This window comes from Phoxinus phoxinus (genome assembly GCF_949152265.1).
Source record: "Phoxinus phoxinus genome assembly, chromosome: 2".
NCBI classification, from domain to species: Eukaryota; Metazoa; Chordata; class Actinopteri; order Cypriniformes; family Leuciscidae; genus Phoxinus; species Phoxinus phoxinus.
The window spans coordinates 3402790-3418686 of NC_136877.1; the positions used below are offsets into that span (position 1 = coordinate 3402790).

The 15897-nt window shown below is 41.0% G+C and overlaps 1 protein-coding gene across 1 annotated transcript; it reads left to right on the forward strand.

The window, feature by feature from the left end:
* Window positions 1-9360: 9360 nt before the first annotated feature.
* LOC306984030 (beta-1,3-galactosyltransferase 2-like) lies at window positions 9361-12748 on the forward strand. The gene is made up of 2 exons (XM_079584985.1): window positions 9361-9721; window positions 10618-12748. Exons 1-2 carry the CDS (start codon window positions 9699-9701, stop codon window positions 11666-11668), a joined length of 1074 nt encoding a protein of 357 aa, XP_079441111.1. The 5' UTR covers window positions 9361-9698; the 3' UTR covers window positions 11669-12748.
* Window positions 12749-15897: the final 3149 nt, after the last annotated feature.

Consider the following 15897-nt stretch of genomic DNA (forward strand, 5'->3'; position numbering starts at 1 on the left):
ATCATTTGTAATCAGTAACTGTAGGGCTGAGCAAATATGTCCAGAACTCTTTATTGCTAGGCTAGGCTACTTCAAAAATCCTAAAGGTATAGACCTTATGCGCCAGAGAAACAAGGGCGCAGCCATGTTTAAAATATTGTCTTTAAACTTCCGTTTTTGCTGTTGCTCTGTATATTTATATGGCATCGCTGTCCAAGAGTAATTATTATAACTTAAGCAAGCAAGCAAGCACATTTTTTAAACAACAGACGTTGCCCCAAAGTGCTTTACAAAATAATAACATGAAAGTCATACAACAAAACAAACGTAATTTATTCAAAAGCTAAAGAAAATAAATAACATTTTTAAATAAGACTTAAAAGTTGTAATCGATGGAGCTGACCTCACATGGAATGGGAGACTATTCCAGAGTTTGGGACCTACCACGGAAGAAGCGCGATCTCCTTTTGATTTTAAATTACAACGGGGTACCTTTAAAAGTTGTTGATCGGAGGACCTGAGAACTCTAAAAGGAGAGTAAGGAACTATAAGATCACTGATGTACTGGGGGGCAAGGCCTGACAATGCCTTGTAAACAAACAAGAGAATTTTAAAATCAATCCTAAATTTGACCGGAAGCCAATGTAGGGATTGCAGTACCGGAGTAATATGTTCTCTCTTTCGCACCCCCGTTAAAAGCCTTGCCGCCGCATTCTGCACTAACTGCAGGCGGACAAGCAGAGTCTGGGGGAGACCAATATATAAAGAATTGCAGTAATCAAGCTTAGATGTAATAAAAGAATGAACTACAATTTCTAAATCCTTACTGGATAAAAAATGCTTTACTTTAGCAATTGATCTCAGGTTAAAAAAGCTTCCTTTGACAACGGCACCAATCTGTTTCTTAAAGTTAAGTGATGAGTCCATGATTACCCCTAAACTCTTCACATGATTCTCATTCTTTAGGGATAAAGAACCCAAATGATCAGGAAAGCCAGATGAGACGGGAGAGCCTACGATCAAAACCTCAGTTTTACTCTCATTTAATTGGAGAAAGCTGCTAGATAGCCAGAGTTTAATGTCACTGTAACATTCCTGTGCTTTGTCCAACGAGCATGTTTTATCTAGCTTCACTGGAAAGTAGAATTGGAGATCGTCTGCATAGCAATGATATGAAATGCTATACTTTCAAAAAACACTGCTTAAAGGAAGCATGTAGAGCGAAAAAAGCAACGGACCCAAAATCGACCCCTGAGGGACACCACAAGCTAAATTGTGGAATGTGGATGAAAAGTCTCCCAGATTTACAGCAACTGTCCTGTCTTTTAAATACGAAGCTATACCCTGCACACCAACCCAACACTCCAGACGATTGAGAAGAATTTCATGATCTGTTGTATCAAAGGCAGCGCTCGGATCCAATAAAACCAGAACAACATGTGATCCAGAGTCCAACGATAATAATATATCATTGGTGACCTTGAGCAGTGCCGATTCTGTACTATGACAGGTCCTAAAGCCTGACTGGAATGTATCTAAAACATCAAAAGTAATCAGAAATGAATATAGCTGTGAAAAGACCACTTTCTCTAAAATCTTCGAAATAAAAGGCAATTTAGAAATTGGCCTATAGTTGTGATATGCTGTATGATCCAAGTTAGGTTTTTTTAACAAGGGATGAAGAATTGCATGTTTAAAACTATTAGGTACCACTCCGTTCATTAGAGAACTGTTAATTATAGCTGTTAGGCTAGAACTCACAGTTGGAAAAACTTCTTTAAAAAGATGAGTAGGTAGAACATCCAGTCTGCAGCTACCTCCGTTCATTTTAGAGACAATATCTGCCAGCTGCGCTTAATGTAACTTAATTTAAAGTTAACGAAAGTTATGATGAGTATTGTAATGTTTAAAGCAGATGTCTTAACCTATGTCAGTACACCGGGAAGGTTTTAAAACGAGCCGTTCATTCATAGATACGCAAGATCGCAGTGAAAATACAGACCGGAAGACAAAAGAGATCGAGCGCAGCGCTGAAAAGGGGCGGGGGCTACATAAGCTCTATAGAGGGTTTTCACCGACGTCACGTTCTGGGCGGTAACCCGGATGCGCGGCCATTATGGAGGCACTCGGATGTAAACAACAGCATGGATTGCACTGTTTATGTGAACACTACTGAACACATTGTTACACTAATAAACCACGGGAAAAACACGTGGAAGCAGAGAAATCATATAGAGAAGGACTTAGTAAGCAGGAAAGAAAGAGCGCGAAATTTTGACAAACTAAAGTTTATATGTGGTAAAGATCCGAACGAGCTAAAGTTGCTTCTCTAGCCCTTACTGCAATTCAGTCCAAAACTCATCTCCTGATTCACAAATATTTCGTAAACGTCAGATGTGATAGTGAAATGTGTGTGTGTGTTAATGAATTCCAATCAGTCGATAAAGGGACGCACGTGCACGCTCATTCTCAAATACCATAAATCCCGCCCATTAAATCCGACTGACAACCATATATGGGCATCATATTATGACACCAAACGAAGGATTTCAACATGTCTTCTTAAAAGCGAATGAAAAAGAAAAATTTCTCATTATCAGATAATATTTTATTATCAGAAGTTCATTCAAAACGCCACATTTTATTTTCAAGCGTACATAGTGGCGTATCAGGTCCTAAAAAAAGGAAGCTTGGCAGATATTACAGATGCTGGAGTTTTATCTGTTAATCGAACAGTCCCAGAAATGAAAAGAAAATGGTTTGACATGAAGCTCGACTGCAAAAAACGAATTAGTTCACTTCGAAAAAATATAGCCCAGCTCTATTGAAAGCAATTAATAATGATTAATGATTATTTATTTGATTAAAGTGTTCCGTTTGCAGATGCTATTACTGGCTCTCATAATAAAAGTAAAAATAAAAACCATTTGTAATTACTATATAATATTTTTTCTAAATGCTGTGTAAATATGTACCCGATTAAGGTGAATTAAAATGCAGCCTTATTAATGAGCGAAACGTTCGGATGTTAAACGCACTATTTACGCGTGGCTGGGAGCAGGTGTAGATTTCTTTCGTACCAACTAACATTTGGAAAATGCGAACATTTTAATGAATCCGAAAATTTACACCACTTTACACACGATTTACACAAAAATTCATTCTGCTCGTGTTTCATGAATGAGACCCAGTGCCTCCAAAATGGCCGACTTCCGGATTGATGATGTGTAGTGAAAACCCTCTATAGGCTACATGTGAATTAAACGTGGCACAATGGCCTTCATCATCATCATCATCATCATATGCTAATCTATCTAGTGCAAGGGATTTCATCACTATGAAATTCAAGTATCATAATGTACAACTATTAGGTACTATTGGTTAAACATGCACTGAGGAGAAAGTGGCTGCGTCCTAAACCACATACTGAGTACGTACTTAATTTCAATAAGTAGCCTATTTACTTAACAAGCTCTAAAAGAGTAGGTACTTTATAGCCTCATCTCGTTAAATATGAATGCGAGCCGTGCATCATCCGCCATGTTGACGTTATCATGTGACCTGCGACGTAAGAGCAACAACTTAAAAGATATGAGTGACAGGTTTAATTCATCTATCTGTAAATATCTTGATATTGACAAAACTTGCTCATTTTGTGGTCTTAGTGATTGCAGTATAATCAATAAATTATGGGTTGAGTTAAGTTCTTATATTTTTAACCCACTAATGTGACCCACAGTTTTATCCTTAAATATATTATTTTTGATCCTGAAATCGTCATCTCTTGAATATGTTGTTAAATTTCTTAATTTTTTATATGCAAAAATGTTCACCAACCAGAAAAAGTAGCTTAAATCTCCATTTTCCTTTTTTTTTCTTGTTGCATTTAACTCTCGTTTTATCCCTCAGGCTTATAAATAGCAAACAAAAAAATATTATGATCAATTATTCAAAGATTTTTAACCTTGTCATTGTGCTTTTTCCCACTGTGTATCTTGTATTATGATGTAGCCTACGCAAACCTATATGCTATTTATGTTTTTTTTTGTCCCAACACTTATGCACAATAATAATGATAAATGCTGACCAACACTTAATATCGGGGGGGGACGACGACGACGACGACGAACGAATATACAAATTTATTTTAGGTAGCTATAATAAATAAAGCATAAAAAGCAAAGGCAGATCAGAACATTAATAAACAAAACGGGGTTCTGTATGGCAGTCGAAAGCCGGTAACCGGGGAAACATCCACAAATCCAGAGGAGCAAAGAAACGAATGAGACTAAATAGCGGACAAATCAAATGAAAAACTAAACCAGTGCGAGCGAGGCTACATTAGTCACATTAAATTAAAGTTGTAGGTTGTGTTTGATAGCTGAGGCTAAATTAAAAGCAATACTCACGTATCCTTGCTCGATGATGAATGAGAACAATGAGCCCAACAGGTGGAATTTAAAAGGCTGATTTTCCCGCTTCAAGGCAGAGTAGCTACATTATGTAGTCCAGTGGTTGTCCAGATACCCTATGAACAACCTTAAGCAATGGCCCTGAACGGTGGTTTAATGTCAACATTGTGACAACGCTGTAACAACCTTCACCACACAACGTAGTTAAAGCAATTGGCCATGTTGTTAAAACGTTGTTAGAAGGTCGGGTACGTTGTGCCAACGTTTTGTGTTTGCTGGGACTCCAGTGAGAGCGAGCCTTCAGCATGCTGAAAACAAGCTGGTGCTCTATTTTCTACCAGAGGTGAGCCATTTTTTGATGGAAGATAAAATTTCCGCTCTCTTTTTGATTTTGACATTTTAGCTGATGATCAATAAAATGCAGCTCATATCTGTTGCTTTCGGTGACGTGAACTCCATTAAATCTGCATATATAGCGCGGGAATTGAAGATCGGATTTATATCCGGTTTTGCAAAAACACATTTATATGACCAGGTGTAGGCTAAATGGAATCGTTTTGATAAATCAGATAGCTATCCGATCTGAGAAAATGCATGAAGTGGCCAGGTGTAAACAGCTGGGCTGATGTTTACACGTGTGCGCTGGTGTGTGCGTCGAGCTTGTGGGGACTGTGTGGTAGCGCGAGGGAGAAGTGAGAGAGTCACGGCGATTAGCTTTGGAGCGAGTAGCGGCAAAACAAAAGTGTTTCCCCTGATCTTTCTGACCACTGTGGGAAATCTGTAGGATGAAAAGTTAACCCTATCCTTGATTTCATGTTGTTTAGGGAGAAGAAGAACCATGAAATGAGTCGGGGGAAATGCAACGCTACCAATTGACCGTTCGCAAAAGCCACGCCCCTTAGTTATTGTTACTACGCCCGTCAAACAATTGAGAACCATAGCCATGGCTGGGTTGAGATCCATACATTAAGTGATTGGTTTTGGAGTAATGCAGCAGACATATCCTCCAGTGCACGACAGAAATATCAGAATAGCGCACGGGAGCACATGCACAAAACAGTTTTGTAAAATTATATATTAATCATTTTTATTTGATCATATATCATTTTACAAAACTGTTTTGCGCATGTGCTCCCGCGCGCGCTATATCAGTCACAACACTGCAATCAGAGGACGCGCTGAAACCATCAACTCTCTGTTCTCTTCATTCATAACTCAGCTTACTGAGAAGGATATATTTGTGTGAATAGTTGTGCAACTGCGCGAACTTTGTTTTGAAGTTTAATGTTTGAGTTCCAGAGGAATTTGTGACTGTGTACCTGTTCAACCACATCAAAGTTTCGTAATTAGTAAGTCCGTGCTTTTTCTCTTTTTTTCCTCTTGTTTGCTGACTGATGAGGGGGCCGCAGTGCCGTAGTGAAACGGTGTTTGTACATGTAGCCTATTTTTTTAATAATAGTTGCAAGCAATCATAAAATACAGCAAGTTTTAAGCCCGTGCAGACCTCACTGCCATAGGCGCATCATTGCACTATCTTGCTGAAATCGGAATGTTTGACGGAGGTCCTTCTCCTTAGTTACAGTTGCTGAGCTAGGATTGGACGAGAACCGTTCGAGGGCGGGGTTTTGCGAACGGTCAATTGACCCTTCGCAGGGAGCTTGATTGACAGGTGATCTGACCAATCATACTTCGCCATCCGCCATTTTGTCGGACAAAGCAGTCAGGAGAGTTCGTAGATTAACATGGGAGAATTTGAACTTGAAAAACTGAGTGTACTGACGACTTTCCGCGGTTAAAACAACATTCCTTCATATGTTCATTCATGTATTTGATGCTATAAATGAACTAGAAGGAAGAGATGATCGGTTCACGAGTAGCTTTAACTGAGGCTCTACAGCGATCTGTCAGACACATTAAAGAGCCACAAAACGGTATTGTTTAAATTTCTTTAAAAAAATGACACAATTTGAAATGTGAGACTTTGTTTAACGTTTAATATCAAAAGTAACTGAAAAGTAACCTGGTCTGTCTTGTCTGTCAGTGTCCTCTCTGCTCCACACCGTGGTGGAGGGCTGAGCCTCGTCGAGAGGTGGGAGTGGACCTGTAACGGCGGAATCTGGGACGCTGCCCAGGCTCGCTGAAGGCTTGTTGCTGTGGCTCGATGGGCGTAGCGAGCCGGATCTTGTGCGGGAGGACGACGGTGGTGTCTGAAGACTTGCCTCGACGTCTTAGTGAGCGCAGGGCTGTTCGAGCAGGTGTGCGGCCGCGCGAGGAAGCCTGGGGCTCAGGTATGATGTCAGGCGTAGCAGGAATGGTCCTGGGGCCGGGGGAATGCGAAGCCGGATCCCTGGGGTTGTTTGTTTCTTCGTCAGATGAAGAGCTTTGACGTTGCGACATGGTAGTAGAACGGCATACCAAGATTCTGCTAAACTGTTTGGGAGAACTGATTGAGGTGAGACTGCTGTATCTATATACATCTTATCATTGATTGCTGAGTGCTCTCCAATTGTGTTAATTATATGAACGTGCTCCTCCCGAACTTTGTTAATAAAACATCATATATCTCAGGACTGGATTGGAGAGATGATGTCTGGATCTGCAGATGTCTAGAGAGCTTAGTTCCCGTCGGGACCACCCTTCCAGACTCTCGTCTCGCCGAGAACATCTTTCCAAGGTCTCGACGAGGGTCTCGCCGAGACCACCTTTCCAGGGTATTGTCTCGCCGAGACCACCTTTCCAGGCTCTCGTCCCGTTGGGACCACCCTTCCAGGCTCTCGTCCCATCGAGACCACCCTTCCAGGGTCTCGCCGAGACCACCCTTCCAGGGTCGCGTCTCATCCCGTCGAGACCACCCTTCCAGGCTCTCGTCCCGTCGGGACCACCCTTCCAGGCTCTCGTCCCGTCGGGACCACCCTTCCAGGCTCTCGTCCCGTCGAGACCACCCTTCCAGGGTCTCGCCGAGACCACCTTTCCAGGCTCTCGTCCCGTCGAGACCACCCTTCCAGGCTCTCGTCCCTTCGAGACCACCCTTCCAGGCTCTCGTCCCGTCGAGACCACCCTTCCAGGGTCTCGCCGAGACCACCTTTCCAGGCTCTCATCCCGTCGAGACCACCCTTCCAGGCTCTCGTCCCGTCGAGACCACCCTTCCAGGGTCTCGCCGAGATCACCCTTCCAGGCTCTCGTCCCGTCGAGACCACCCTTCCAGGCTCTCGTCTCGTCGAGACCACCCTTCCAGGGTCTCGCCGAGACCACCTTTCCAGGGTCTCGCCGAGGGTCTCGCCGAGACCACCTTTCTAGGGTCTTGCCGAGACCACCCTTCCAGGGTCGCGTCTCATCCCGTCGAGACCACCCTTCCAGGCTCTCGTCCCGTCGGGACCACCCTTCCAGGCTCTCGTCCCGTCGAGACCACCCTTCCAGGGTCTCGTCCCGTCGGGACCACCCTTCCATCCTCTCGTCCCGTCGAGACCACCCTTCCAGGGTCTCGCCGAGGGTCTCGCCGAGACCACCTTTCCAGGGTCTTGCCGAGACCACCCTTCCAGGGTCGCGTCTCATCCCGTCGAGACCACCCTTCCAGGCTCTCGTCCCATCGGGACCACCCTTCCAGGCTCTCGTCCCATCGAGACCACCCTTCCAGGGTCGCGTCTCATCCCGTCGAGACCACCCTTCCAGGCTCTCGTCCCATCGGGACCACCCTTCCAGGCTCTCGTCCCATCGAGACCACCCTTCCAGGGTCTCGCCGAGGGTCTCGCCGAGACCACCTTTCCAGGGTCTTGCCGAGACCACCCTTCCAGGGTCTCATCCCGCCGAGACCACCCTTCCAGACTCTCGTCCCATCGAGACCACCCTTCCAGGGTCTCCTCCCATCGAGACCACCCTTCCAGAGTCTCATCCCGCCGAGACCACCCTTCCAGACTCTCGTCCCATCGAGACCACCCTTCCAGGGTCTCCTCCCATCGAGACCACCCTTCCAGGGTCTCATCCCGTCGAGACCACCCTTCCAGGGTCTCATCCCGCCGAGACCACCCTTCCAGGGTCTCCTCCCATCGAGACCACCCTTCCAGGCTCTCGTCCCGTCGAGACCACCCTTCCAGGGTCTCCTCCCATCGAGACCACCCTTCCAGGCTCTCGTCCCGTCGAGACCACCCTTCCAGGGTCTCCTCCCATCGAGACCACCCTTCCAGGGTCTCATCCCGCCGAGACCACCCTTCCAGACTCTCGTCCCGTCAAGACCACCCTTCCAGGGTCTCATCCCGTCGAGACCACCCTTCCAGGGTCTCATCCCGCCGAGACCACCCTTCCAGACTCTCGTCCCGTCAAGACCACCCTTCCAGGGTCTCATCCCGTCGAGACCACCCTTCCAGGGTCTCATCCCGCCGAGACCACCCTTCCAGACTCTCGTCCCGTCGGGACCACCCTTCCAGGGTCTCGTTCCGCCGAGACCACCATTCCAGGGTATGACGCATTCATGTAACCAGAGGGTGACCCTGCCCACATAACAGCTGTCACAAATAACCGGCAAAAGTAATAATAATGAATGTCAAATATAGTAAGGAGACATTTAAATATTTAATATTGTAATATTTGAATCTCTGATCCATTGCCTGGGTATGTTTTTCTGATGTGTTAACGCTTGAAAGGAACTTGTTACTCCGCTACCGCAACGATTACGTATTTCCGGTTATTGTGTGAAAGGTCTATTGGCAGCTAGTAAATGCATTAAGCATTGTCATGCTGACAGGTGTGGTAGTATTTAAAAGTAGTGTGTTACAACTAGCCTGCGTTAGTTTGTGCCCCACTCCACCCTACATGCAGGATTCAAACCGAACAGGAACATGTTAAATAAGGACTGATGAACAATCAAGCAAACTGACTAAATTTAGGCAGGTAAAACAGGAACAGAAGGGAAACGAAACCAGAAAACCATCCGCCGTAACATGAACTAAGATAAACATCTGAATAACATGAAGCCATTCACTGACTTATAAACTGGCCAATGAGTTAGCATAATTAAAGATATTGGATAAATTGAAGTCATGCTAAGAGATTTTGAAAGCAGAGTAATTTAAATAAATAAATAAATAAATCCCAGTCATTGTACTAAGGCTGTGTTTATGTAGAGCACAAAATGGCCTTTTTTGCTTCTGTCAGAATGGTCAATGTTGGTGGCGTATTGTCTGTGGGAAAGGGGTGGAACTGGATATGCAAAACAAAGAAAAAGGTTTGACTCTAAACGTACTTGACACTCGCCAAGCCAGTTTGCCGTGGAATAGCAGAGGTGAAAAATGGATCTGAAATAACAGCAGAAACATGGAAGTCAGTGAAGAACGACGGTAAAGTACCAGTGCACTGATGCGTTTAATTGTTCTCTTCTGTTTTAATTTGTGTATTGAAATTGTAAAATACTTTCAGTTATAATCCAAATTGTGGCAAATGTACTGTTAATGATTCAATGTGTAAAATAAGAAATCTTTTTAGAAGTGCCATTTGGATTTAGATGAGAACAGTTAGTTGGTAACACTTTACTATAAAGTATCATCAGTTAAGATGAACTAATAATGAACTGCACTCCTATAGCATTTATTAATCTTTGTTAATGTTTGAACATTTACTTATACATTGTTAAAATCAAAAGTTGTATTTGATAACATTAGTTGATGCACTGTGAACTAACATGAACAAACAATGAACAGCTGTATTTTTATTAACTAACGCTGACAAAGATTAACAAATACATTAACAAATGTATTGCTCATGATTAGTTCATGTTAGTTAATCACTGTAAAAATAACTTATTGTTGGTTTAACTTAAAAAGGTAAGTTACCTGGTTGCCTTAATTTTAAGTTCATTGAAATAAAACATTTAAGTTAATACAACAAAGGAGATTGGTTTAATAAATAGAAACTAACTTATTTTGCTATCTGAACCACAATAATCATCTAAGTTGATTTGACAAAAGGTAACATTTTGTGATATCAAATCATAAAAATATGTTTACAGTGTAAAATACCTAATGTTAACAAATGAAAACTTACTGTAAAGTATTGCCAATTAGTTTTTATCCAGCTTGTTGTAAAACATTAAAATCGACATTTTCGATGCGTTTACTGAACACCTCATCAGGAATACCTTGTACAGCATTGCTTTGTGTATTAATGATAACAAATATGTATTTATCTGAATGCATCATTACATACACGTGCTAAAAGACTCGTTTTCTCTTTTTAGTCAAGTGCAATCCAATGGCAGATGCAGATATCATCGTTCATATGTTATATTCACCATTTTGCTGATCCTGTCGCTGTGTTACTACATCATTGTCTATGAAAACTCAGAAACCTGGACAGCAACCGTTAGTCTATTTTTTCCAGAGACATTTCACAACAAGATCAACGTTTCACAGACTACATCGGGAGGGATTTCTGCTGAACCGTGGAAGCCTCCAGAACCATATTATGTGGCTTACCCAAACAATTATAGTTTTGTTATTAATGAGCCAGAGAAGTGCCAGAAGGAAAATGTTTTCTTGGTATTGATGATCCCAGTGGCTCCAGGAAACATGGCCGCTCGGGACGCCATCCGTTCAACGTGGGGTACGGAGAAGTTAGTGGCGGATAAGATAATAAGTGTACTGTTTCTGACAGGTCTGCCAACTTCACAAGACAGCGAAAAGCTTCAAGAGGATTTGTTGCAGGAAAGCGAGAAATATCATGATATTTTACAAAGTGATTTCTGGGACAGTTACTACAATCTCACCATTAAGACAGTGGTAATGCTAGAATGGCTTTCAGCTTATTGTCAGAATGCGTCCTACGCGATGAAGATCGACTCGGATATGTTTCTCAATGTGAAAAACTTAGTGAATATGCTTCTGCCGGCACCAAAGCAGAACTATATGACTGGACTTGTGGCCAGGAGTGCAATGGTTTTGAGAAACCCTCATTCTAAATGGTATCTCCCAATAACGGCTTATTCACCGGCTCACTATCCTCCCTACGCTCTGGGTTTAGGATATGTGTTTTCTCTGGACTTGGCAGGGAAACTTGTTAAAGCAGCACAACTCGTCAAACCGGTTTATATAGAGGATGTGTATATAGGCATGTGCATGAATCATTTAGGAATCGCTTTGACCGACCCACCTGATGGAAGCCTATTCAATGTCTTCCCTGTGGATTATAACCGCTGTCGCTATTCGAAACTCATCGCCACAACGACACGAAGCTTACAAAACCAGGTGGACTTTTGGAGGGACTTACAGACACCTGGTCCTTATTGCTGACAACAAAAAAGCTGAATTTGTGTAATGATTAAATGGCTTACAGTCAAACCAAAAAGTATTCAGACACCAGATATCATTTTTTTTACTAGTGTGTGCAGGACACTATAGTTTGTTTATGTAAGCGAGGATAGCGAAATAAAGCAAATTGTGACATATTATACACAAAAATACAGTGACTACCAGTAAAATGTATAAAAAGTTGGGACCAAAAACTATTCAGACTTGGACCTGACCAGTGTTTTTTCTTTAATTGCTAATGCTCTTTACACACAGACTGAACAAAATGAAGCATTGCTTGGTAACTGGTTGAGCTAAACTGGTATTATCTACCTGTAGTTAAATTCAACAGCTGACAGATACTCAACATAATTCATCTGTGAGACAGTCTAACAGAAGGACAGACAAAACCGTTCTTGTCATATTTTTTTTTAACCATTTTCTAAACTTTAGCGAATAAACTGTGATAAAGTGAGAATGTTGAAGCTGCCTGAATACATTTAGTTGACTGTACATGTGACCAACAAAGCTTGCCGGTCATTTGTCTTGAATGAAACACCAAAAACACAGGTTCATTAAGAGTCCGATCTAAACGATCTAAGAGCAAGATAAATGAAATAGGATTGAATCTAAAAAAGAAAGTAAATAACTTGAACTAGATGCATTTGAGAAATACAACCCAGGTCAGCTATAGTCAAAAAATAAATTAATAAATTAATAAAAATACTGTATGCAAAGAAGAGGCCATAGATGGACTAAGATATTTGTTAAACAAAAAGTATTGCTATGTTTTTGAAAGATTGAAAGAGGGATGTAATTATTAAAGCTTTCAATGAAAATGAGATTGAATTAACGGTAGATGTTTAAACTACAGACATGCATCTGAGGACTTCTCATTTTTCTCAGTTATTTTGCTTTATTTCCAGATTCAATCATCGGCTCGTTCTTACGCACTAGAGCTCGTTCACAATTCTTACTCTTCAAAAACAACACTTTGAATCTCTTGACAAACTAAAAAGATGTAAATGACATTTGTACTGTATGTATTCGAAATAAAGGATTGCACTGAATGCCAGCTGGCTTATTTGGCTCAAGATAAGGATTTATTTAAGGAGTCCACGTGTCATAAAAACAAGAAACTCTGCTTCTAACCACAGAGATACAAGCGATGCTTTCAGGAAACGCACACCAGTTTGGTTGAGTGGTTTTACGCTGAGGCGTTGGACCAGTTACAGTTCAGTTCACTCCACCTGCTTTCATCCAGTCACAACATGAACACAAACCCTTCACTGAGATCTACCAACACTCGTCCGGCCTGTTCGTCTCCACCTCAGTGAACTTCACCAGTTCTGGTGAACTCTCTCACTTCTGGCAACTGATCAGGGATGGAGAAATAAAGCCTCTTAAATCTGAAGATTTTCTCTGATTGCAAAGTATTAATGCTTGTTTCCGCCACAGAATAAAACATTTTAAAAGATTGCAACCTTTTTTTTCTTGCAATTGCAAGTTCAATTCTAAGGAATAGAAGACTTACTTTTTCCTCAGAATTGCAAGTTTATATCTAATAAACATGCAATTCTTAAAAATAAAGTCAGAAGTGCGAGATGTAAAATTTATTCTGTGGCGGAATCTAATTACATGTCAGATCGGAAAAAAGCATTTATTTTCAATAAAAATGAAGAAAATACTCGAAAAGTGGAAATAAAGTGCCTAACGTGGGTTTAATAGGCTTCTCGGTTAGGGTTAGGGGAGGTGAGGGATTATAAGGTAACATCCATTTAATAATTTTATAAATACAATGATGTACACTGTTATCATTGCATAGGCTACCGTTTAATGTAGGCCTACAGCAAGGTGCAAATAGTATACTGTTTATAAGTAGTACCTTTACGGAAAAGAAGATCAACTTTCAGTTCCAAAAAAGGAGGTACCTTTCCAGGTAAATACTAGCTTATTGTCTGAACATGATCTGCTCCTGGGAAGCTCGTGTTTCAGGGTTAGTTTACCTGTAAACCTGGTGCGTGGACATTTCTATTCCAACCGGTGAACTCGATTTTGCTTCTCTGTTTGTGACCAGATCATTTTAAGCTGCTAAGATCCACGAATCTTTTCAGTCCAGTGGTCGAGTAAGCAAATTTATTCAAATGATCAGTTCAAAACAGAGCTAATGTAAAGAAACCCAGGCTTATTACACCAGAGATGGCCATGTCGTGTTTCAATAAATTATTTATTCCAGTGTGTGTTTCACTTTATAACGCGACCTCGTCGTATTCTGTGATTGTTTCTGAAGATGCATAAACCAAAAATACTTGCACGGGTGTCAAAATGATATTAAAGTGGATGTGAACTTCAGAATCATGGCAGGAGTAGCCGGTACTTTTTTCACATATTGCTTTATATAGTAGGGAGATATACAGTATGTGTATTCAAAAGACAAAAATGTATCCAAAAATACCGTGTCGAGTCAAAATTTAATAGGAAATTAATACGGGTCAATTTGATAAAAAAAGAAAAGAAAATGTCATTGATGAGGGTCAGATTCAGGTCATGAAGTTTATTGTAGCTGTGTATATATATATACATACCTGTCATAAACCTATCAAAAACATGTTGCGGGCCTCATCAACCAAATAAATAAATAAAACCGCAAGTGGTAATCATCGGGTCCAAGCACCAATGGGGCATGCGGATGATTATCTGTCAAATTAAAAAAGTGTGATGGTGTTTTTACAGGAAAGTCCATCTTGAATCTTCACTGGGTCTAATGAAACCGGTTATAGCAACATACAGGTGTCTAATATATGTGTGTGTGTGTGTGGACTCATATTAAACTATTTTAAATGAATGGATGGACAGATGCACTTTTATGATGGATAGATGCACTTTTATGATGGATAGATGCACTTTTATGATGTAGATGCTTTTTTATGATGGACAGATGCACTTTTATGATGGATAGATGCACTTTTATGATGGATAGATGCACTTTTATAATTGATAGATGCACTTTTATGATGGATTGATGCACTTTTATGATGGATAGATGCTTTTTTATGATGGATAGATGCACTTTTATGATGGATAGATGCACTTTTATGATGTATAGATGCCCTTTTATGATGGATATATGCACTTTTATGATGGATAGATGCACTTTTATGATGGACAGATGCACTTTTATGATGTATAGATGCCCTTTTATGATGGATAGATGCACTTTTATGATGGATAGATGCACTTTTATGATGTATAGATGCCCTTTTATGATGTATATATGCACTTTTATGATGGATAGATGCACTTTTATGATGTATAGATGCACTTTTATGATGTATAGATGCACTTTTATGATGGATAGATGCACTTTTATTATGGATATATGCGCTTTTATGATGTATAGATGCCCTTTTATGATGGATAGATGCACTTTTATTATGTATAGATGCACTTTTATGATGGATAGATGCACTTTTTTGATGAATAGATGCACTTTTATGATGGATAGATGCACTTTTATGATGGATGGACTTATGGACTTGAAAACAGAAACGTCATTCACTGCCATTATAAAGCTTGGAAGAGCCAGGACATTTTTTTAAATAACTCAGATTGTATTCGTCTCAAAGAAGAAAGTCATATCCACATGAATGACTTGTGAGTAAATCATGGGCTGAGGACAAAAGGTGTTACTGCATAATGAAATATCTAAAGGAAATTTGACTTACTCAGGTGGGATTAAATATTCGATTTCTAAACACAATTTAATTTGAACTTACCTTTGAATTGCAATGCCAAGTGAAGCTGACATCAGTTAAACATGCTGTGAGATATGAGAGAAGCTGTCAGATGTACCACAGCAATGCAACACATCATCTGAAAAGAAAAGGTGTTGTTCATATGAGGCTTCTGACTGAAAGCAAGGTGTGGTTTGAGGGGGACCAAAAATGTATTTAAGCCTGAGTCCCAATATGAGATAAATCCGGCCCTGGTGAAAAGGCCCCTGATGCACTTTAAAAAAAAAAAAAGTATTTAAATGTATTCAATTTTACTGCAGAACACACACACACACACACACACACACACACACACACACACACACACACACACACACACACACACACACACACACACACACACACAAACACACAAATAAAGTGTGGCTGTATCTCTTTCAATGAACAATAACAACAACAACAAAAGAAAAATAAATAAATGTGGTTTTGCGTATATCA